General features: G+C 42.0%; 1 protein-coding gene across 2 annotated transcripts in view; it reads left to right on the top strand.

Annotated features, from left to right (window-relative positions):
* The first annotated feature begins 7620 nt into the window (after window positions 1-7620).
* The window catches only part of MSH2 (mutS homolog 2), a 76998-nt gene continuing 66094 nt past the window's right edge, over window positions 7621-18524 (top strand). Inside the window, exons 1-2 of one of the 2 annotated variants that reach the window (XM_082746785.1) lie at window positions 7621-7937; window positions 16885-17039. In XM_082746785.1, coding sequence (XP_082602911.1) covers window positions 7727-7937; window positions 16885-17039 — 366 coding nt within the window. In that variant the 5' untranslated portion in view covers window positions 7621-7726. The remainder of the gene's footprint in view (window positions 7938-16884; window positions 17040-18524) is intronic. The other variant, XR_014315949.1, reaches the window with a different exon arrangement.

Raw genomic sequence — 18524 nt, 5'->3', positions numbered from 1 at the left:
CTTGTGATTTCTCTCTGTCAAATAAAAAAATATATATATATATTCATTCTGGTCCTTGAAGGAAAATGCTTGTTGACCCCTGCTCACCGGTGCTGGGAAAAAGCTATTCCTAAGGAGGTGTAGACAGCAAAGACCCTCCATAAAGGTGCCTTTCTATAATTTGGGAGTGGGAGCACTGGTGGAGGCTGCTGGCTGCTGCCGGTTGCTGTTGCCCACAGAAGAGTGAGTGCTGGAGAAGCCCTGCGTGCTGTGCCCCGGAGAAATAGTAGGTGTTGCAAGGGGAGCTAACCCCTTTCCTCTTGTTCTGTCTGTGCTGCGCCCTCTACTGACAAAGCTTCAGGTTCATCTTTACAGAGCAGGCGAAAAAAGTGGATGTGCACTTAAAAGGCAATAAATCGATAATAACATGTTCTTCAATCCATGCCCTCACATTTCTGTCCTTTCTTCTGAAGCTATGCTTGTAAAGACAACACTGACCTACCAATTGTCAATGGCCCTTTTTCCCCAGTATTTAATCATGTGATCTCTCCACAGCTAATCACCATGATGACTCTCTCATTTCCTACCCCAGTATGTTACTTACAGATTTTCTAACTGGTGTTAGTCTCCCCTGACTCTGAAATACTGATGTTCTCAGGATTTAGCCTTATTAAAATTTTCTGCTCCTGTGGATATAATACTAAAAACCCTCCTGCTGATCTGCCTTCTGTCAGATTAATTCACATACTGCCAGGAACTGGACCTAAGTGGGTAGAGGAAAGTTTGTCCTCCACAAATACACTTCTGATAGAACATAATTTCACAACTCTTTTCCATCATCCTAAAACATCCCCCCAAACTCCTTTAAAAATTCCCACTGACCTCCCTAACAAGGTAACATTCCTTTTTCTTTTCTTACCAAACTTTTAATTTTTTAAAAATTTTATTTTAATTCCAGTGTAGTTCACATACAGTGTTGTATTAGTTTCAGGTGTGCTAGAATTCTGTACATTACTCTGCTCATCACAATAAATGTACTATTTGTTTTCATGTAATCTTTGCACCAAATTTGGGGCTCAAACTCACATCTCTGATATTGCAAGCTGCATGATCTTCTGACGGAGCCAGCTGGGTGCCCCATTTCTTGTGCTTTTTTTTTTTTTTTTTAAGCCATTCTGACTGGTGTGAGATGATATCTGATTGTTTTGATTTGCATTTCTCTGATGATGAGTGATACTGAGGATCATTTTCTATGTCTGTTGGCCATCTGTATGTCTTTTTCGGAGAAATGTCTTCATGTTTTCTGCCTATTTTTAATTGGATTGTTTGGTTTTCTGTTGTTGAGTTATATAAGTACTTTATATATTTTTGGATACTAACCCCTTATTGGATATCATTTGCAAATATATTCTCCTATTCAGTAGGCTTTTAGTTTTGTTGATAGTTTCCTTTGCTGTGTGGAAGCTTTTTGTTTGGAGGTATAGTCCCAATAGTTTATTTTTGCTTTTCTTTACCTTGCTGGAAGAGACCTATCATTACAGCTAATGTTGGAGAAATTACTTCCTGTGCTCTCTTCTGGGGTTTTTATGGTTTCAGGTCTCATATTTAGGTCCTTAATCCATCTTGAGTTTTTTTGTGTGTATGGTGTAAGAAATTGGTCCAACTTCATTCTTTTGCATTTTTTTGCATTTGTCCAGTTTTCCCAGCACCATTTGTTGAAGAGACTGTCTTTTTCTCATTGGATGTTCTTGCCTCCTTCGTCAAAGACTGACCACATAATCATGGGTTTATTTCTGGACTTTGTATTCTGTTCCATGGATCTGTGTGTGTTTTTGTGCTAATACCATACTGTTTTGATTACTATTGCTTTGTAATATAATTTGAAATCTGGAATTGTTAACACCTCCAGCTTTGTTTATCTTTTTCAGGATTGCTTTGGCTATTCAGGGTCTTTTGTGGCTCTACACAAACTTTAGGATTGCTTATTGAAGTCCTGTGAAAAATGCTGTTAGTATTTTGATAGGGATTATATTAAATCTGTACATTGCTTTGGGTAGTATGGACATTTTAACAATATTTGTTCTTCCAGTCCATAAACATGGAATACCTTCCATTTGTTTGTGTTACCTTGAATTTCTTTCATCAATGTTTGATAGCTTTTTTAAAGAAAGATTTTATTTACTTACTTATTAGAAGTAAAGGGAGAGAGAGGGAGAGCAAGGATGAGCAAGAGGGGGAATGGGAGAGAGAGAATCTCAAGAAGATTCTGCGCTGAGTGGAGTTTGAGGAGGAGCTCAATCTCATGACCCTGAGATCATAACCTGGAGCCGAAACTAAGAGTCAGACAGACACTTAACCTACTGAGCCACCCAGGTTCCCCCATTGCTTGATAGGGTGTTTTGTTTTGTTTTGTTTTTTTCCTTATTTATTCACTTGAGAGAGAGAGAGAGAGAGAGAGAGAGACTGCAAGAAAAGGAACATAGGCAAGGGGAGTATGAAAGGGAGAAGGAGGCTTCCTGCCAAGCAGGGAGCCCAATGTGGGGCTCGATTCCAGCACCCTGAGATCGTGACCTGAACTGAAGGCAGATGCTTAACTAACTGAGCTACCCAGGTGCCCCAAGACCTATACATTAAAAACTATAAGCAGGGTGCCTGGGTGGCTCAGACATTAGGTGTCTGCCTTTGTCTCAGGTGACAATCACATTCTGCTCAGTGGGGAGTCTGTTTCTCCCTCTCCTTCTTCCTCTGTGCTCTCTGTGTCTCAAATAAATAAATGAAATTAAAAACAAAATCTTTAAAGTGCAGGTCTTTCACCTCTTTGGTTAGGTTTATTCCAAAGTATTTTATTATTTTTTGGTGTAATTGTAAATGGGATTGATTTCTTAATTTCTCTGCTGCTTTATTATTAGTATATAGAAACACAATGGATTTATGTACATTGATTTTGTACCCTGCAGTCTTACTGAATTAATTTATCAGTCCTAGTATTTTTTTTTTTTAGGATTTTATTTATTTATTTGACAGATCACAAGTAGGCAGAGAGGCAGGCAGAGAGAGAGTTGGGGGAAGCAGGCTCCCCACCGAGCAGAGAGCCTGATGTGGGGCTTGATCCCAGGACCCTGAGATCATGACCTGAGCTGAAGGCAGAGGCTTAACCCACTGAGACACCCAGGCGCCCCCCCCCCCAGTAGTTATTTTTGGTGGAATCTATATTTATAGTTTTCTATATGTAGTATTATGCCATCTGCAAATAATAAAGTTTTATTTCTTCCTTACCAATTTGGATGCCTTTTATTCTTTTTTCTTGTCCAGTTGCTATGGCTGGGACTTCCAGTGAGTAAATAAAAGTGGTGAGAGTGATGAAGTTTTGTTTTTCTTTTTCTTTTTGTTTTTTTTAAAGATTTTATTTATTTGACAGACAGAGGTCACAAGTAGGCCTGCCTACCAGAGGCCTTGCCCTTGCAGCTTGATCAATGTAGTCTTTAGACCAGCCATTAACATTAAGATAGTTGGGAGACTTTTTGGTGGGATGTCACAATACTGCTATCAATCGTCTTTGTTAGTGAGATTTAGGACATTTGTAAGCCAAGGGAGACTCCTGTCTAGCAGGATTGTGATCCCTGCAAGTTAACTATTTGCTTATTATTCTTGGCAGTCAGGGCTGCCTGAGAGATGCTACACATATGACTGAGGGGGAGCGGATGGAGAGGGGGGTGCAAGGCGCCAGCTTTTGCTTTGTCTTCAGCCAGCTTTGTGCTCCCTCATCAAGAGCAGACATCCTTATCTTGCTCCTGACCTGAGGGGTAAAGCTCTTAGTTTTTCACTATTGAGTATGATATTAACTGTGGTTTTTCATATGTGGCCTTTCTTGTGTTGAAGTATGTTCCCTCTAAACCTACTTTGTTGAGGGTTTGTGTCATGAATGGATGTTGTACTTTGCCAGATGTTTTTTATATACCTACTCAACTGATCACATGGTTCTTATCCTTTCTTTTATTGTTGTGATGTTTCATGTTGAGTGATTTGTGAATATTGACCACCCTTGCATCCCAGGAATAAATCCCACTTGATGATGGTGGATGATTTTTTTTTTAAGACTTTATTTACTTATTTGCCAGAGAGAGAGAGAGCACACACAAACAGGGGGATTGACAGGCAGAGGGAGAAGCAGGTTCCTCATTTAGCAGGGAACCTGACATGGGAATTGATCCCAGCACCCTGGGATCATGACCTGCCTGGCCAAAGGCAGATGCTTAACCAACTGAGCTACCCAGTTGCTCCAAGATTGCAAAATATTTTCAAAGCTATTCTCCATTAATCCTCACATCAACCCTGGAGAAAGATCTTATTATTATTACCATGCTGCTTCCCTCTGAACTATTTAGGACACAAACTGGGAAATGGGGGAGAGATGAGGTGACACTCAAAGCCAAGTTTTCATATAGAAGCAGTTATTGTGATCCACAGCCCATTCATTTACAAACATTTCCTGCACACCCAATAGGTGCCAGGCCTTATGGTCTACATGATGTGGGAAACAAAGGCAGAAGGAAATGTAGATAAAATTAAATGCCCTTATTACCTGCAGTCCTTTGACAAAGGGATCCTGAATCTTTAGCATATGAAAATCCTTTTAGAACTTCCTTTATCTTTACTCCCTTCAGCCCTAAGGTATATAATCAGCTGTCCCTCATAATCCCAGGGCAGCAGGAAGCAGCAGGCAGAGAGCAGCTGCTCTTTCTGCCCATAGGTCCTGTCCTTGTGTTTTAATAAAATCTTTTTGCACCAAAGATGTCTCAGGAATTCTTTCTTGGCTGTCGGCTCTGGGCCCCACCAACATACCAACATTAAAAAAACTATATCACACAGATGAGTAAGCATACAGAATCTGGAGCAAAACAGAACTCTAGCTCTATCACTTATTGCTAACTCTGTAATCTTGGGCAAGTGACTTTATATCTCTCTGTTTCCATTTCTTCATTTGTAGAATAAGTATAACAATAGGACGTAATACCTAGAGTTTCAAAGATTAAAACAGTAAACACATGTAAAAATAAGGAAAACACTTGATAGTCAATGAATACTGATGAACAGTAGCCATTATCATTAACTACAAACATAAACACCCATTGGTGGCTTCTCTAAGTGCTCAAAGAAGCGGAACAGGTATTTCTAAAACAATGCAGCAAATTTTGTTGTAATATGAATATGAAGAAGGTGGTACTCCAGAGGATAATGCAACTAAGTATATCTGCAGGAACTGGGCAGGTTTGACTGAGGATACTTTTGGGCCTGAAGAAAGAATGAATACTAGCAATTTGCTACACGAAGAGCAGGAAAGGGCCATTCCAGAAGAGGGACAATTTTGTGTTGGAGCTACAAGTGTCAAAAGAGAAGGGGAATTTATTTTAATTATAATTATTATTTTTTGGTAAGCTCTCAGCCCAGCGTGGGGCTTGAACCCAGGACCCTGAGATAAGTAGTCTTGTGCTCTATGGATTGAGACAGCCAGGCGCTGGGGAAGGGGAATTTACTGGCCCAGATTCCAGAGCTGCAGTGAGGCGGGGAGTACTGCCGGCTGTGGGGGATGTAAGTCTGTTGGAAAGTGGTCTGAAGTCAGATGATCCAAACTTCCTCTGTGTCCCAAGGTATTTGGATTTTCACTTGCAGGCCAGTGGTTTCAGAACTGAGCTGATTGTCAGACCTACCCAGAGAGGTTTGTATTTATTTATTTTTTCCTAAGGTTTTGTCTGGGTATTTTAACAGCTAAGCGCCTCCGGATTATACATTGACCACTAATTCTTTTATCTGACAGAGAGATACATCGCAGGTAGGCAGAGAGGCAGGCAGAGAGAGAGGGAGAAGCAGGATTCCTGCGGAGCAGACCTGAGCTGAAGGCAGAGGCCCAATCCGCTGAGCCACTCAGTGGATTTTTTTTTTTTTTTAAGATTTTTATTTATTTATTTGACAGACAGAGATCACAAGTAGGCAGAGAGGCGGAGAAGCAGGATCCCTGCTGAGCAGAGAGCCCCGGTGCAGAATTCCATCCCAGGACCCTGGGACTGTGACCTGAACTGAAGGCAGAGGCTTTAACCCACTGAGCCACCCAGGCATCCCACAGGGAGAAGTTTTTAAAAAGATCCCAATACCCCACCTTCAGAAATTCCAAACCTTTATATGTGCATGGGGCCCAGGAATACCTTTGGAAAGCCCTCCCACTCCCACTCCCCAGTAATTCTGCTGCTGAGTCAGGGTTGGGGCCGCTTCCACAGGGTAAGTGTGAGCCAAACAGGAGCGTGCAATACCATTCCTAAGGCAGGTAACTGCAGGACACATCCTGACCTGTAGGTCTTTGCTCAATATTAAAAATAAATAAATAAATAAATAAATAAATAAAATTCATCCTTTTTTTTCACCGATACAGTTATCTTCTAACAGTTTACTACTGTTAATTTACTTACTGTATCGGGACGCCTGGGTGGCTCAGTTGGTTAAGCAGCTGCCTTTGGCTCAGGTCATGATCCCAGCATCCTGGGATCGAGTCCCACATCGGGCTCCTTGCTCAGCAGAGAGCCTGCTTCTCCCTCTGCCTCTGCCTGCCATTCTGTCTGCCTGTGCTCGCTCTCTCCCCCCCTCTCTCTCTGATAAATAAATAAAATTAAAAAAAATAAAAAAATAAAAAAAAATTTACTTACTGTATCATCTGAATTCATTTATTTGAGTGTAAACTGAACATTACTAGTGAACCTCAAATTCTAGAAGAGGGTGGCACATAGAAGGCCACATGTTTTTTAATCAATCAGTCATTTAAGGAGTGGAGGAAACAAGAATGTGGCTAGTATAGAACAATAAGGAGGCAATGGAAAAACCTGTAATTTTGATGTTGGTCAGTTTGCTTAACAAGGAAAAGGGAGAGAGGGGTGTAGTTTTTTAATTTTCAATTTTTTTTTAATAAACAATGTATTTTTATCCTCAGGGGTACAGGTCTGTGACTCGCCAGGTTTACACACTTCACAGCACTCGCCACAGCACACACCCCTCCCAATGTCCATAACTCCACCCCCTTCTCCCAACCCCCTCCCCCCAGCAACCCTGTTTGTTCTGCGAGATTGAGTTTCTCACGGTTTGTCTCTCTCCCGATCCCATCTTGTTTCATTTATTTTTTTCCTACCCCCCAAACCTCCCACGTTGCATGAACGTAGTGTTGTTACAGGTGTACAATATAGTGATTCAACGATTCAGTACATTAGCGCTCAGAGAGGAGGTGAAGTTTCTAAAAAAAATGTAGTAGGATGGGGAGAAAGGCTAGTTTTTCCTTGTTCTCGAGTTTCTTTCTGCTTTCACTCTCATGCTTCTGGGTACATAACAAACTAAAAACCGCCAGAACGGCCCACCTGGCCGCCTTCCCTAACTATTCATCCACCCAGATTTCACGCGAGCGCAGCAGAAAGCAGCACCTGGACCTGAAATCTTTTCAGGATGGCTGTCTGCCAGGGTCGGCGCGCGACCTAGGTTTACGCATGCGCAGTAGGCAAGAGTCGTCAGCGTGCGCGGGAAGCTGGGCCGCGTCCGCTTATGATTGGCTACCGCGGCGGACTCCCACCCACCAAAAAGCTGCGGTGGGTGCTGATTGGGCGTCTCAGCAAAGGCCGGACGCCGCACGGGAGGGAGGGAAGGGAGGCGGGAAACAGCTTAGGGGGTGCGGGGTCGTGCAGTTCCTTTTGGCAGTCAGCGGAGAGGTTCCGAAATGGCGGTGCAGCCGAAGGAGACGCTGCAGCTGGAGAGCGCGTCCGAGGTCGGCTTCGTGCGCTTCTTCCAGGCCATGCCGGAGAAGCCGACCACCACGGTGCGCCTCTTCGACCGGGGCGATTTCTACACGGCGCACCACGAGGACGCCCTGCTGGCCGCCCGAGAAGTGTTCAAGACCCAGGGGGTAGTCAAGTACATAGGGCCGGCAGGTGAGGGCAGGGGCTGCGCGGGCTCCCCTCGGGCGGTGGGCAGCGAGCGGACTCTAGGGCAAGGAGTTACGGGGGCGGGGACGTCGCTGCCTCCCAGGGATGGCGCTTCTTCTGGCCGCTGCCTCGGCCAAGTGGGGCGCCATCCGCCCCTGCCCCGCCTCCGCCCTTGAGTCGGTCCCTCTGCAGCGGCCCCAGACCTGACTAACTGGAGACAAGGAAGGAACGTCCCCTCTGCCCGGCGTTTTAATACATTAGTTTATTTATTTATTTTTTTAATTGCACAGCGGTCGCATGGGTGTCTGCCCGCGGCCCCGCCTTGGCCCTGTAGATCTCCCCGCAAACTCCGTCCCAGGAGTGAGATTTAAAATAGAAGGGGGCTTGGGAGAACATTTCATGTCGTCGGTGTGGTTTTGCCCACCCTCCACTTAACTCTGGATCAGTGCCGGGATCTCGAACGGGTTGCTATTGATAGGCAGCAGTGTCAAGGGGTCAGGACCTCGGACTTGGAGCCACAATTCTTGGATTCGCGTCGCGGCGCCTCCACTTAACATCTGTGACTTTGGACAAGGCACGTTTGTCTTGGCCTCAGCTCGGCTGTGCGTGCCCTCCGTAATCCAGCCCCATGTCTCTCGCATTATCTCTCCTTGTAAGGCTGCAGACTTTTCACACTATGTGAGCTAGACGTCCTAGAGGTTTCGTGTTGATTGCTTAACTCCCCGGCACTGTTGTGATGGAGCATTCTTCCATCATAACGGAGTGAGGGGGAGGGTGTAGTGAGGAGACGTGGGTTCTAGTCCTGCCTTTACCACATGCAGATGGAATGTTAATGTTTCATTTATCTGGCAAAAATTTATTGAGTGTTGCTGTGTCAGAGAGGGTTATGGACACTGGGAAAGACAGTATCTGCCTTCACAGAGCTCACTCTAGTGGAGAGCAAGGCAGAAATAATCAGTTATTGAAAGTGAAGAACTGTGGAAGTGTGTGCTCCATAGCAAGTTGTTGAAGAGGCCTAGAAAAGCAGGAATGGCAACGATTGGAGACCACAGAAGCAGCACTGGATGAGAATAAATTTCTCTTGCGTCTTGAAGGACTAGGCTTTCGCTGTGGAGAGGGTCTGAAAAAAGGCAGATTGGTGTCCCTGGAACAGAAAACCGGGAGGAGGGTGGCCCAGGTGGGTGGGGTCAGAGGATCCAAGGCTTTTTTTCCGTTGTGCTGAGTTGAAATTTTATGCTGTAGGCCCAGAAGTTGGATGACTTAAGTAAAGGTGGAGAGGTGTGTTGGATGTTTGGCTGTAAGATGGGGGCTCAGTTAGAAGGGGCAAGAGGAGAGGTGTTAGGATCAATGAAGACCAGCCAGAGATAGGGAGGGATGGATGGCTTCATAGTTAATGATGGTCTAAGTCACTTTCTGGTTTTAAAGTTACTCAAGGCTAGTAAATGTAGTTATCCTATTTTTGTATTATGCAGCTTAGAATAATTTAAGCATTTAAAATGATGTAAAAAGTTCTAAACATACTTACATGGTTCTGTAAATAGAATCACTGATTTTTTTTAAGCGCCCCTTAATGATTCTAATGTTTTTATTTTTCTAATTTAGATTATGAAACGAATAATGGATGCTAAGCTTTACACCCATTTACTGGGAAGGAAGTTTAGTATGAATACCCAGTATCTTATATAGTGGAGTATAGACTTTTTATTTTTTTATTTTTTTTAAAGATTTTATTTATTTATTTGACAGAGATCACAAGTAGGCAGAGAGGCAGGTAGAGAGAGAGGAAGGGAAGCAGGCTCCCCGCTGAGCAGAGAGCCCGATGCGGGGTTTGATCCCAGGACCCCGGGATCTTGACCTGAGCCGAAGGCAGAGGCTTTAACCCACTGAGCCACCTAGGTGCCCCCGAGTGGAGTATAGACTTTTTAAAAAACAATTTTTCCTTTCATTGCTCTTGAAAGTTAAAATGTAGGCGTTTACTGGGTGCATTCCTAAGAATAATCTAGTCACTTCCTGTTCATATTGAGAATGGTGTTAACGGTGAATTTAACTTTTCAGAGATTAGCAAGTAAATATGAGTTATTCTTAAGCATCTAGTTCTTAGGTTAAACATTTATGCCAAACACATTTTAGGTAAAAGATTGTCCTATTATATGTTCGGGTAGGATAGTAACAGTGAAATTTTTTAAATTAAATAATTATAGATTTTATTTATTCATTTGAGATAGAGCACAAGCAGGCGGAGAGGGAGAAGCAGACTCCCCTGCTGTGCTGGGAGCCGGACAATGGGGCTGGATCCCGGGACCAGGAGATCATGACTTGAGCTGAAGGCAGACGATTAACAATCTGAGCCACCCAGGCTCCCTGGATAATAACAGTTAGAAAAAGATTGATGGGGCACCTGGGTGGCTCAGTGGGTTAAAGCCTCTGCCTTCGGCTCAGGTCATGATCTCAGGGTCTTGGGATGGAGCCCCACATTGGACTCTCTGCTCAGCAGGGAGCCTGTTTCCCCTCTCTCTCTGCCTGCCTTTCTGCCTACTTGTGATCTCTGTCTGTCAAATAAATAAAATTAGAAAAAAAAAAAAAAAAAAAGGTTGATCATTTGTTACTAGAAATTGGCTGAAATAAGTGAAAGAGGGAGGTCCTCAAAAATGTCTTGGAGATCCCCAAAGTGGGTGTCTTGGGGTTTTCACTGTACAAGATGCAGTGTAACTGAGCATCTTTTTAAATAATATATGTTGGTGTGAGGCTGCGAATACTTGTTTCTTGGAAAGAATTTTCCTTCATTTCAACATTAGACCATTTAGGTAAAGGGTTAACAAAACCTTTTTCTGTGCTTCTCTATTCCACCTGGTAACCCTGATCAAATTAAGGTTAGTTATGTTTCTAGGCAGCATTGCTTATTGAGAAATGACCCTAGATTGGTAAATTATACCTGGACTGTAAGGCCTGATGAATTATAAATAACCTGATGAGGGTCACGTGCACTTGCACTTGAGGCAAATCTCAGAGCCTCCTACCTTTTCCCACATTCTTTAGCAGTCAAACTTGTCTCTGACTGTAGAAGACAAATTGTTAGAACGCTCTCAATTCCTGCCTTCAAGGATCTTTTTTTTTTTTTTTTTTTTAAGATTTTATTTTTTAATTTGACAGAGATCACAAGTAGGCAGAGAGGCAGGCTGGGGGAGAGGAGGAAGCAGGCTCCCTCCTGAGCAGAGAGCCCGATGTGGGGCTGGATCCCAGGGTTCTGGGATCATGACCTGAGCCAAAGGCAGAGGCTTTAATCCACTGAGCCACCCAGGCGCCCCAAAAGGATACTTTTTATAATATAACAGGTTTGTTGAGATACTATTCACATACAGTATGATTCATGCATTTACTTTTGATTGACACATGTAAACATTTCAGTGTTCTGTTTTATAATTCAGTGGATTTTAGTATATTCACAAAGTTAAGCAACCATCATGGCAATACATTTTTTTTTTTTAAAGTAGGCTCCATGCCCAAGCCACACATGGGTCTTGAACTCAGCACCCTGAGATCAAGACCTGAGCTAAGAGTTGGATGCTCAGCCGACTGAGCCACCCAGGTGCCCCACCACAGTACATCTTACTTATTTATATATTCGTTTTTAAAGTAATCTCTACACCCAACGTGGGCTTAACCTCAAGACCCTGAGATCAAGAGTCAGATGGATGTTCTACCAACTGAACCAGCCAGGTGCCCCCACAGTAAATTTTCAAAACATTTTTGTCTGTCCCCAAAAGAAACCCTGTACCCATTAGCAGTCACCCCCGCAGCCGTGCCCCCTCATTCTCCCAATGCTGGGCAACCACTAACCTCTCATCTATTTAGATTTCACTTACCCTGGACATTGCATAAAAATGGAATCCTAAGGGCACCTGGTTGGCTCAGTTTGTTAAGCATCTGCCTCAGGCTCAGGTCATGATCTCAGGGTCTTGGGACCAGGTCCTGCTTCTGGCTCCCTGCTCAGTGGAAAGTGTGCTTCTCCCTCTGCCCCTTCTTGCTCATGTTTGCTTGCTGTATCTATCTCAAAGAAAGAAATAAAATCTTTTAAAAAATGGAATCATAAAATATGTGGTCTTCACTGACTTCTTTCACTTAATATTTTCAGGTTCATCTCTCCTATCAGTACTTCATTTCTTTTTATTGCCAAAAAATCTATTGTATGGATATATCATATTTTGTTTTTACCCATTTGCCAGTTCACAGACATTTGGGTTATTTCTTTTACCTGTACTTTTTAATTTCATCTGTACCCATTCTTTCCTCCCTATTGTGCCAGTGAAGAGATGAGCCTTTTGCTGTGGTCTGGATCCCAATCCCCTCTTTCAGAGTTGGCTTTCTGTTTCCTCTCCTCTGGTTCATTCTACTGGCAGGTAGACTACGTCTTTTAAGCTACTTTTAATCTTCAACATTAATGATCACAGTATTATTTTTAAAAAGCCCTGTGAGATGGGTCAGTACCGAGCTCCAATTTATGGATAAGAACTCTGAGTCACTGAAAAAGAAAATTACTTGGGTTTTACCTCTTTTTTTTTTTTGGTCATAATTCAGCTTAGAAAGCATCTCCTGTTGGGAGCCTTTCTTGATTTCCCTGTTAAGACTGCCTGGTTAGCTGCCCTACCCCTTAGGTATTCGCTGCTCTTGGGCCTTCTTACCCTAGACATAGCATTTATTCTACCTGTTGCCTGTGTATTCCAATAGACTGAAAGCTCTTAGTAGAACCTGTGTTTTAAGCAGTGTCTTCCTCTGAACTCTAGCCCCTAGCATGATGCCCACATGTAGCAGACACATAGTAATTGTCATTTCAATGAGGTTGGGGGCTCCAAATTATTCTTGAAGAATCTTACATGAACCTGAGGCTATTCCTTCTGCTGTACCCTAGGTGGAGGCTGGGTACCTTTCTGTTCCTGTTCTCTTATTTTACACCACGTCAGTTTTACTTCCCAGCAGGTTAGATAAAGCATACAATGCCAGTCTCTTCACCAGGAACGTAGACTAGCACTTTCGGTGCTCATCATCAGTAAATAAGACTTAAAATGCACCACCACCCAGTGTGTCACAAAAACTCCTTTGAGAGAAATAGTAACTTCGCAGGATAACTTTGGCAGTTGGGTGGCTGGACTGTCTTATTAGCAATAGAGGTAGAGGAGGCCATGGGGGAGAGGAATCATCTCACTTGTCTCTCCACTCCACCAGCTCTTAAGAAATCACCACTGTTGTGACTCTGTTTCTGTTCAAAGTGTTGTGGGTAGAGGGACTCCTGGGTGGCTCAGTTGGTTGAGCGACTGCCTTCGGATCAGGTCATGATCGTGGACTTTCAGGATCGAATCCCATATAGGCTTCCTGTGCTGTGGGGAGTCTGCTTCTCCCGCTGACCTCTCTCCTTTCATATTCATTCTCTCTCTCTCTCTTTCTCTCTCTCTCTCAAATAAATAAATAAATAAAATCTCTTTTTTAAAAAGTGGCAGTAGAAAGTTTTGACCAGTTTGCTCTGGACCCAGGTAGATAACATTGATGTGCAAAGTAGTTGGGTAAATAGGGAGGGGTGGGGCTTGTGGATCTGAGAGTGCTTGTTCGTCCTGTAATGGCATTCAATATCAAGTACTTGAAAAACCCTGTGCTGGGCAGACAGTTCGGCTGGCATATCCTGGTTTGATTTAAGACCTGTTTCAGAATTTTACCAGACTAATCTTGTTTTTTCCCCCTCTCAGAATTGTTTTTGCTGAGTTGGATTTTACATTTTGCCTTTTAATTTAAAGGATGATATGAAAAACTGTTTTTGAAACTCACTATTGTATTTACTGGAAGTTGCTGGTAAAATTCACAGTGGTGTTTATCAGAACCTTTGGGAGAAATTCTCTGATTTTATATTAACTCTAGTTTGCTGCTTTTTTTTTTTTTTAAGATTTATTTATTTTAGAGAGCGAGTCTGTACTAATAGGAGGAGGGGCAAAGGGAGAGAATCTCTAGTGGATTCCACGCAGAACCAAACGTGGGGCTTGATCTCAAGACCATGAGATCATGACCTCAGCAGAAACCAAGAGTTGGACGCTTAACTGACTGAGCCACCCTGGTGCCTGTGCTGTTTTTCTTGAAGTTTTTTTTCCCCCTTGTTTTTATTTTTATGATGTCTCATCTTTTGAATAATGTTACTCACAGGGAATTTAACTAGATGGGTTGGTAGGCTGACCAATCATTCTCATTTGCTTGGGACTGTGGGGGCTTCTGGAACACCAAACTTTCAGTATTAAAACTGGGAGAGTCTCGGGCAAAATGGTAAGAGTTATAGGCAAAACCAGGAAATAATTTAGATAGGGCTGACCATTCCACTGAGGTTCTGATCCTGAGTGTTAGTTGGGAGATACGAGCCTGTTGCAGGCTGGAGGCCTTCAGTCTTGCCCATGCCTCAGAACGTGAGTACAGACCTTGTTGAATGGGATTCTAGAGTAAACATAATTCTCATGCAACTTGCTGTCTAAATGCAACCTAAAGAAACAGCAGTCAGTGCTCGCTTCGGCAGCACATATACTAAAATTGGAACGATACAGAGAAGATTAGCATGGCCCCTGCGCAAGGATGACACGCAAATTCGTGAAGCGTTCCATATTTAAAAAAAAAAAGAAACAAAACAAAAAAAAGAAACAGCAGTCACATGGTATTCAAGTCTGTAAGAAAATGTGACTGTTAAACTTACTGAGTTGAAATTGGTGTCCTAAATAGTGTTTTGCTCCAAGTTTGAACTGATTGAATGTATTTTATTTTATTATTATCTTTTTAAGATTTTATTTATTTATTTATTTGACCGATAGAGATCACAAGTAGGCAGAGAGGTAGGCAGAGAGAGAGAGGAGGAAGGCAGGCTCCCTGCTGAGCCCAGAGAGCCCTGTGCTGGGCTCGATCCCAGGACCCTGGGATCATGACCTGAGCCGAAGGCAGAGGCTTTAACCCACTGATCCACCCAGGCGCCCCTGATTGACTATATTTTATTTTAATTTCATTTATTTATTTATTTATTTATTTATTTGACAGACAGAGATCACAAGTAGGCAGAGAGGCAGGCAGAGAGAGAGGAGGAAGCAGGCTCCCTGCTGAGCAGAGAGCCCGATGCGGGGCTCAATCCCAGGACCATGGGATCACAACCTGAGCCGAAGGCAGAGGCTTTAACCCACTGAGCCACCCAGGCACCCTGAAAATCTGTTCGAATAAATTTATTTTTAGATCTGATCAAATGTCCTGAAAATAATTGGAAAAAACAGGGAGGATACTTTATAGAAAATGAGATAAGAATAATTAGAATATATTGTTATAATTAGAATATATTGTTATAAACAGTTTTTCTAAGAGATTGTTCCCAGTTGAAAACCATTGATCTAAAATAAAGACCAAAAGTTTGAAAACTGTGTTAATTGGAGAGGGGAAATAGATGTACTCATACTTAATGGATGATGGTGCACAGCCAATCAAGGAGAATATTCTGGCAGTATTTATCAAAATCACTCACATTCTTTGACAAAGTCCAGTTGGGGGCTTTGTCTTACAGATGTGCTCACCTGTTTGGAGAGTGAAGCATGTACAAGATTGTGCAGCGTTATTGTAATAGTAGAGACTGGAAACAACCTGTATGTCCATCAGTAAGAGACTAATTAAATTATAGAACATCCTCAGAGTCATTGGAATGTTTGCAGCTGTAAACAGAAAGAAGCTGATTGTAATGATGGAACAACCTCCAAAATATATTCAAATGTTAAAAAAAAAAAAAAAGCCAAGATACAGAACAGTGTTTGTAGTATGTCCTTATTGATGTAAGAGAGGAACAAAGTAATGCTTGTATGTGTATAGTTTGTGTTTGGGAATATATTTTATAAACTGATAGCACTTGGCTGGTGAATTGGATATGTAGGGGATCATTGGTGAAAGGGAAGTCCTTCTTTTTGCAGTACTTCTTTGAACCTTTGAATTTTATCCTGCGTTACCTAGAACTTTTTTTTTTTTTTTAAAGATTTTATTTATTTATTTGACAGACAGAGATCACAAGGAGGCAGAGAGACAGGCAGAGAGAGAGGAGGAAGCAGGCTCCCCACTGAGCAGAGAGCCCGATGTGGGGCTCGATCCCAGGACCCTGAGATCATGACCCGAGCCGAAGGCAGAGGCTTTAACCCACTGAGCCACCCAGGCGCCCCTACCCAGAACATTTTGCAGTGAATAATGACATACATTTTTATGGGCCTTTCAGGAAAAGTTTAATTACATATAAATACTGTATAGTTATAAGATTTTTATTCAAAATTCTGAGAAACTAATTATAAGAAAAGACAAGTAAGTTTAGCTGGATACGCATTTACTCTTTTTTATCTTTGATATGAGGCTCAATCCCAGGACCCTGGGATCATGGCCCAAGGTGAAAGCAGACACTTACTTAACCAACTGAGCCACTCAAACGCCTCTGTCTTTGTATTATTTTCTTCCTCTTCCTCCTCCTCCTCCTCTTCTTCTTCTTCTTTTTTAAGATTTTATTTATTTATTTATTTGAGAGAAATCGCAAGAGAGAACATGAGTGGGGAGGAAAGGGAGAAGTATGTTCCGTGCTGAGCAGGGAGCCCTGCAATCCCACGATCCCAGAACAGGACCTGAGTTGAAGGCAGACACTTAACTGACTGCAGGTGCTCCTATCTTTGTATCTTTTTAATTTTTTATTTTGATGCATAGGTTCCACAGAAAAAGGTTGGGTGCTACATCTATTCATCTTTTTATACCCTTCAACTGGGATGAGTAGTAAGTACTTAACAGTTTATTGAAGGAATGAATTACTGAGAGAAGAATGTAGCTTGGCTGGGGGGGTGGGGGGGGTCGCCATCGTGTTAGGTACCTGAACACTTAACCACTTTAAATCCGCAAATGTGTAATATGTATTTTTAATATTTTTCTTTAGGAACAAAGACCTTGGAGAGTGTTGTGCTTAGTAAAATGAATTTTGAGTCTTTTGTAAGAGATCTTCTTCTAGTTCGACAGTACAGAGTCGAAGTTTATAAGAATAGAGCTGGAAATAAGGCCTCAAAGGAGAATGATTGGTATTTGGCATTTAAGGTAATTATCTTCCTCTTTAATTTGGTTATTATTTTTAAGAGTAGAAAAAATAAAGATGTGAGGGACTTCACTTGTGTGTTTTAATATTTTAATCAGGTTGTGATAAAATGCTTTGAGAAATATTCTTCAGCATGTGGTTTTTAAAATCATGGTTTAATAGCAGTTTAGAAATTCAGTAAATCCTTATTAGGAGTATGAATACGTGAAGCTTTGTCAATATCCCTGAAACCTAAATAAGAAAATAGATTTTATGTAAAATTGAATACCAGCATTAAACAAAGATTTGATTTTGTTTTTAAAGTAGTATCACACAGATTAACTGTATCCCAAATACCTCATTTACACACTTTTTAAAGATTTTTATAATTTTTATTATTGTTTTTTAAGATTCTATTTATTTGAGAGAGAGACACAGTGTGAGTAGGAGGGGCAGAGGGAGAAACAGTCTCAAGTAGACTCCACACTGAGCATGGAGCCTAATGCAGGGCTCCATCCTAGGACCCTGAGGTCATGACCTGAGCTGAAACCAAGTAGGATATTTAACAGACTGAGCCACGCAAGCACCCTATTTTAATTTTTTTTTGATGATTTATTTGAGAAAATGCTCAATAGCAAATTAGGGAGGAGGCAGAGAGAAAGAATGTCAAGCAGACAACCTGCTGAACATGGAGCCCCAGGCTACCTTGGGATCTTGATGTGAATGGAAGTCGAGTCCCAAGCTTAACAGGATCAGCCACCCATGTGTGTGCCCTCCCCTTTTTTCTCAAATTTTCTCTTTTTTTAAAGCTTTATTTATTTATTTAAAGTAATTTCTACTCCCAGTGTGGAGTTTGAATTTACAATTCCGAGATTGAGTCATGTGCCAGCCAGGAGCCCCTCACTTGTACACATTTGTAATGTCTTTGTATCTTTCTATATGCTTTTCTCTTCCATTAAATGTGTAATTTTTTATAAGTTAGGAACTTTGTTTAATGGTAATCCTATTCCTTGGTGTCCCTAGAAAGGCTTATTGACGTGTGTATTTTATGCATTCGTGGAGATAGTAGTGCTGTTTTGTTTGCTATAATGACTAACTTCGTTGTTAGTCTCTAAGGTCCTGTTTTTGGTTGTTCAACTGCGGTGCCTGTGGGGAGTAAGTTCTAAATAAATACTGGAATAAATTAATGGCAGAATGTTGTTGGGGAGCAAGATTTATTCTTGAAAGGGAATAAATGTCTGATAAGGGTGACCGTGCCCTGGGCTTACAGTCAGCATCTATTCTTTATTTTCTTCTCTTGTCTCTCTGGGTGTCCTTGGCAGATTTCCCAACCTTCTCCTGTATCTGTTTCTCTATAAACAGTAAAATTAGGTTTTTTTGGATGCTTTCCAACTTGAAAGTCCTGTGATTTTTTTTTTTTTTTCCCCTTATGAGGTTTAATAGAATCCTTTAACATTTGATCTTGGTACTACCCCAAACATAATTTTGTTCAATTCTTGTTTCATAGT

This window comes from Mustela nivalis (assembly GCF_964662115.1).
Source record: "Mustela nivalis genome assembly, chromosome: 8".
Lineage (NCBI taxonomy): Eukaryota > Metazoa > Chordata > Mammalia > Carnivora > Mustelidae > Mustela > Mustela nivalis.
This window is presented reverse-complemented; position numbering and strand designations above follow the sequence as displayed.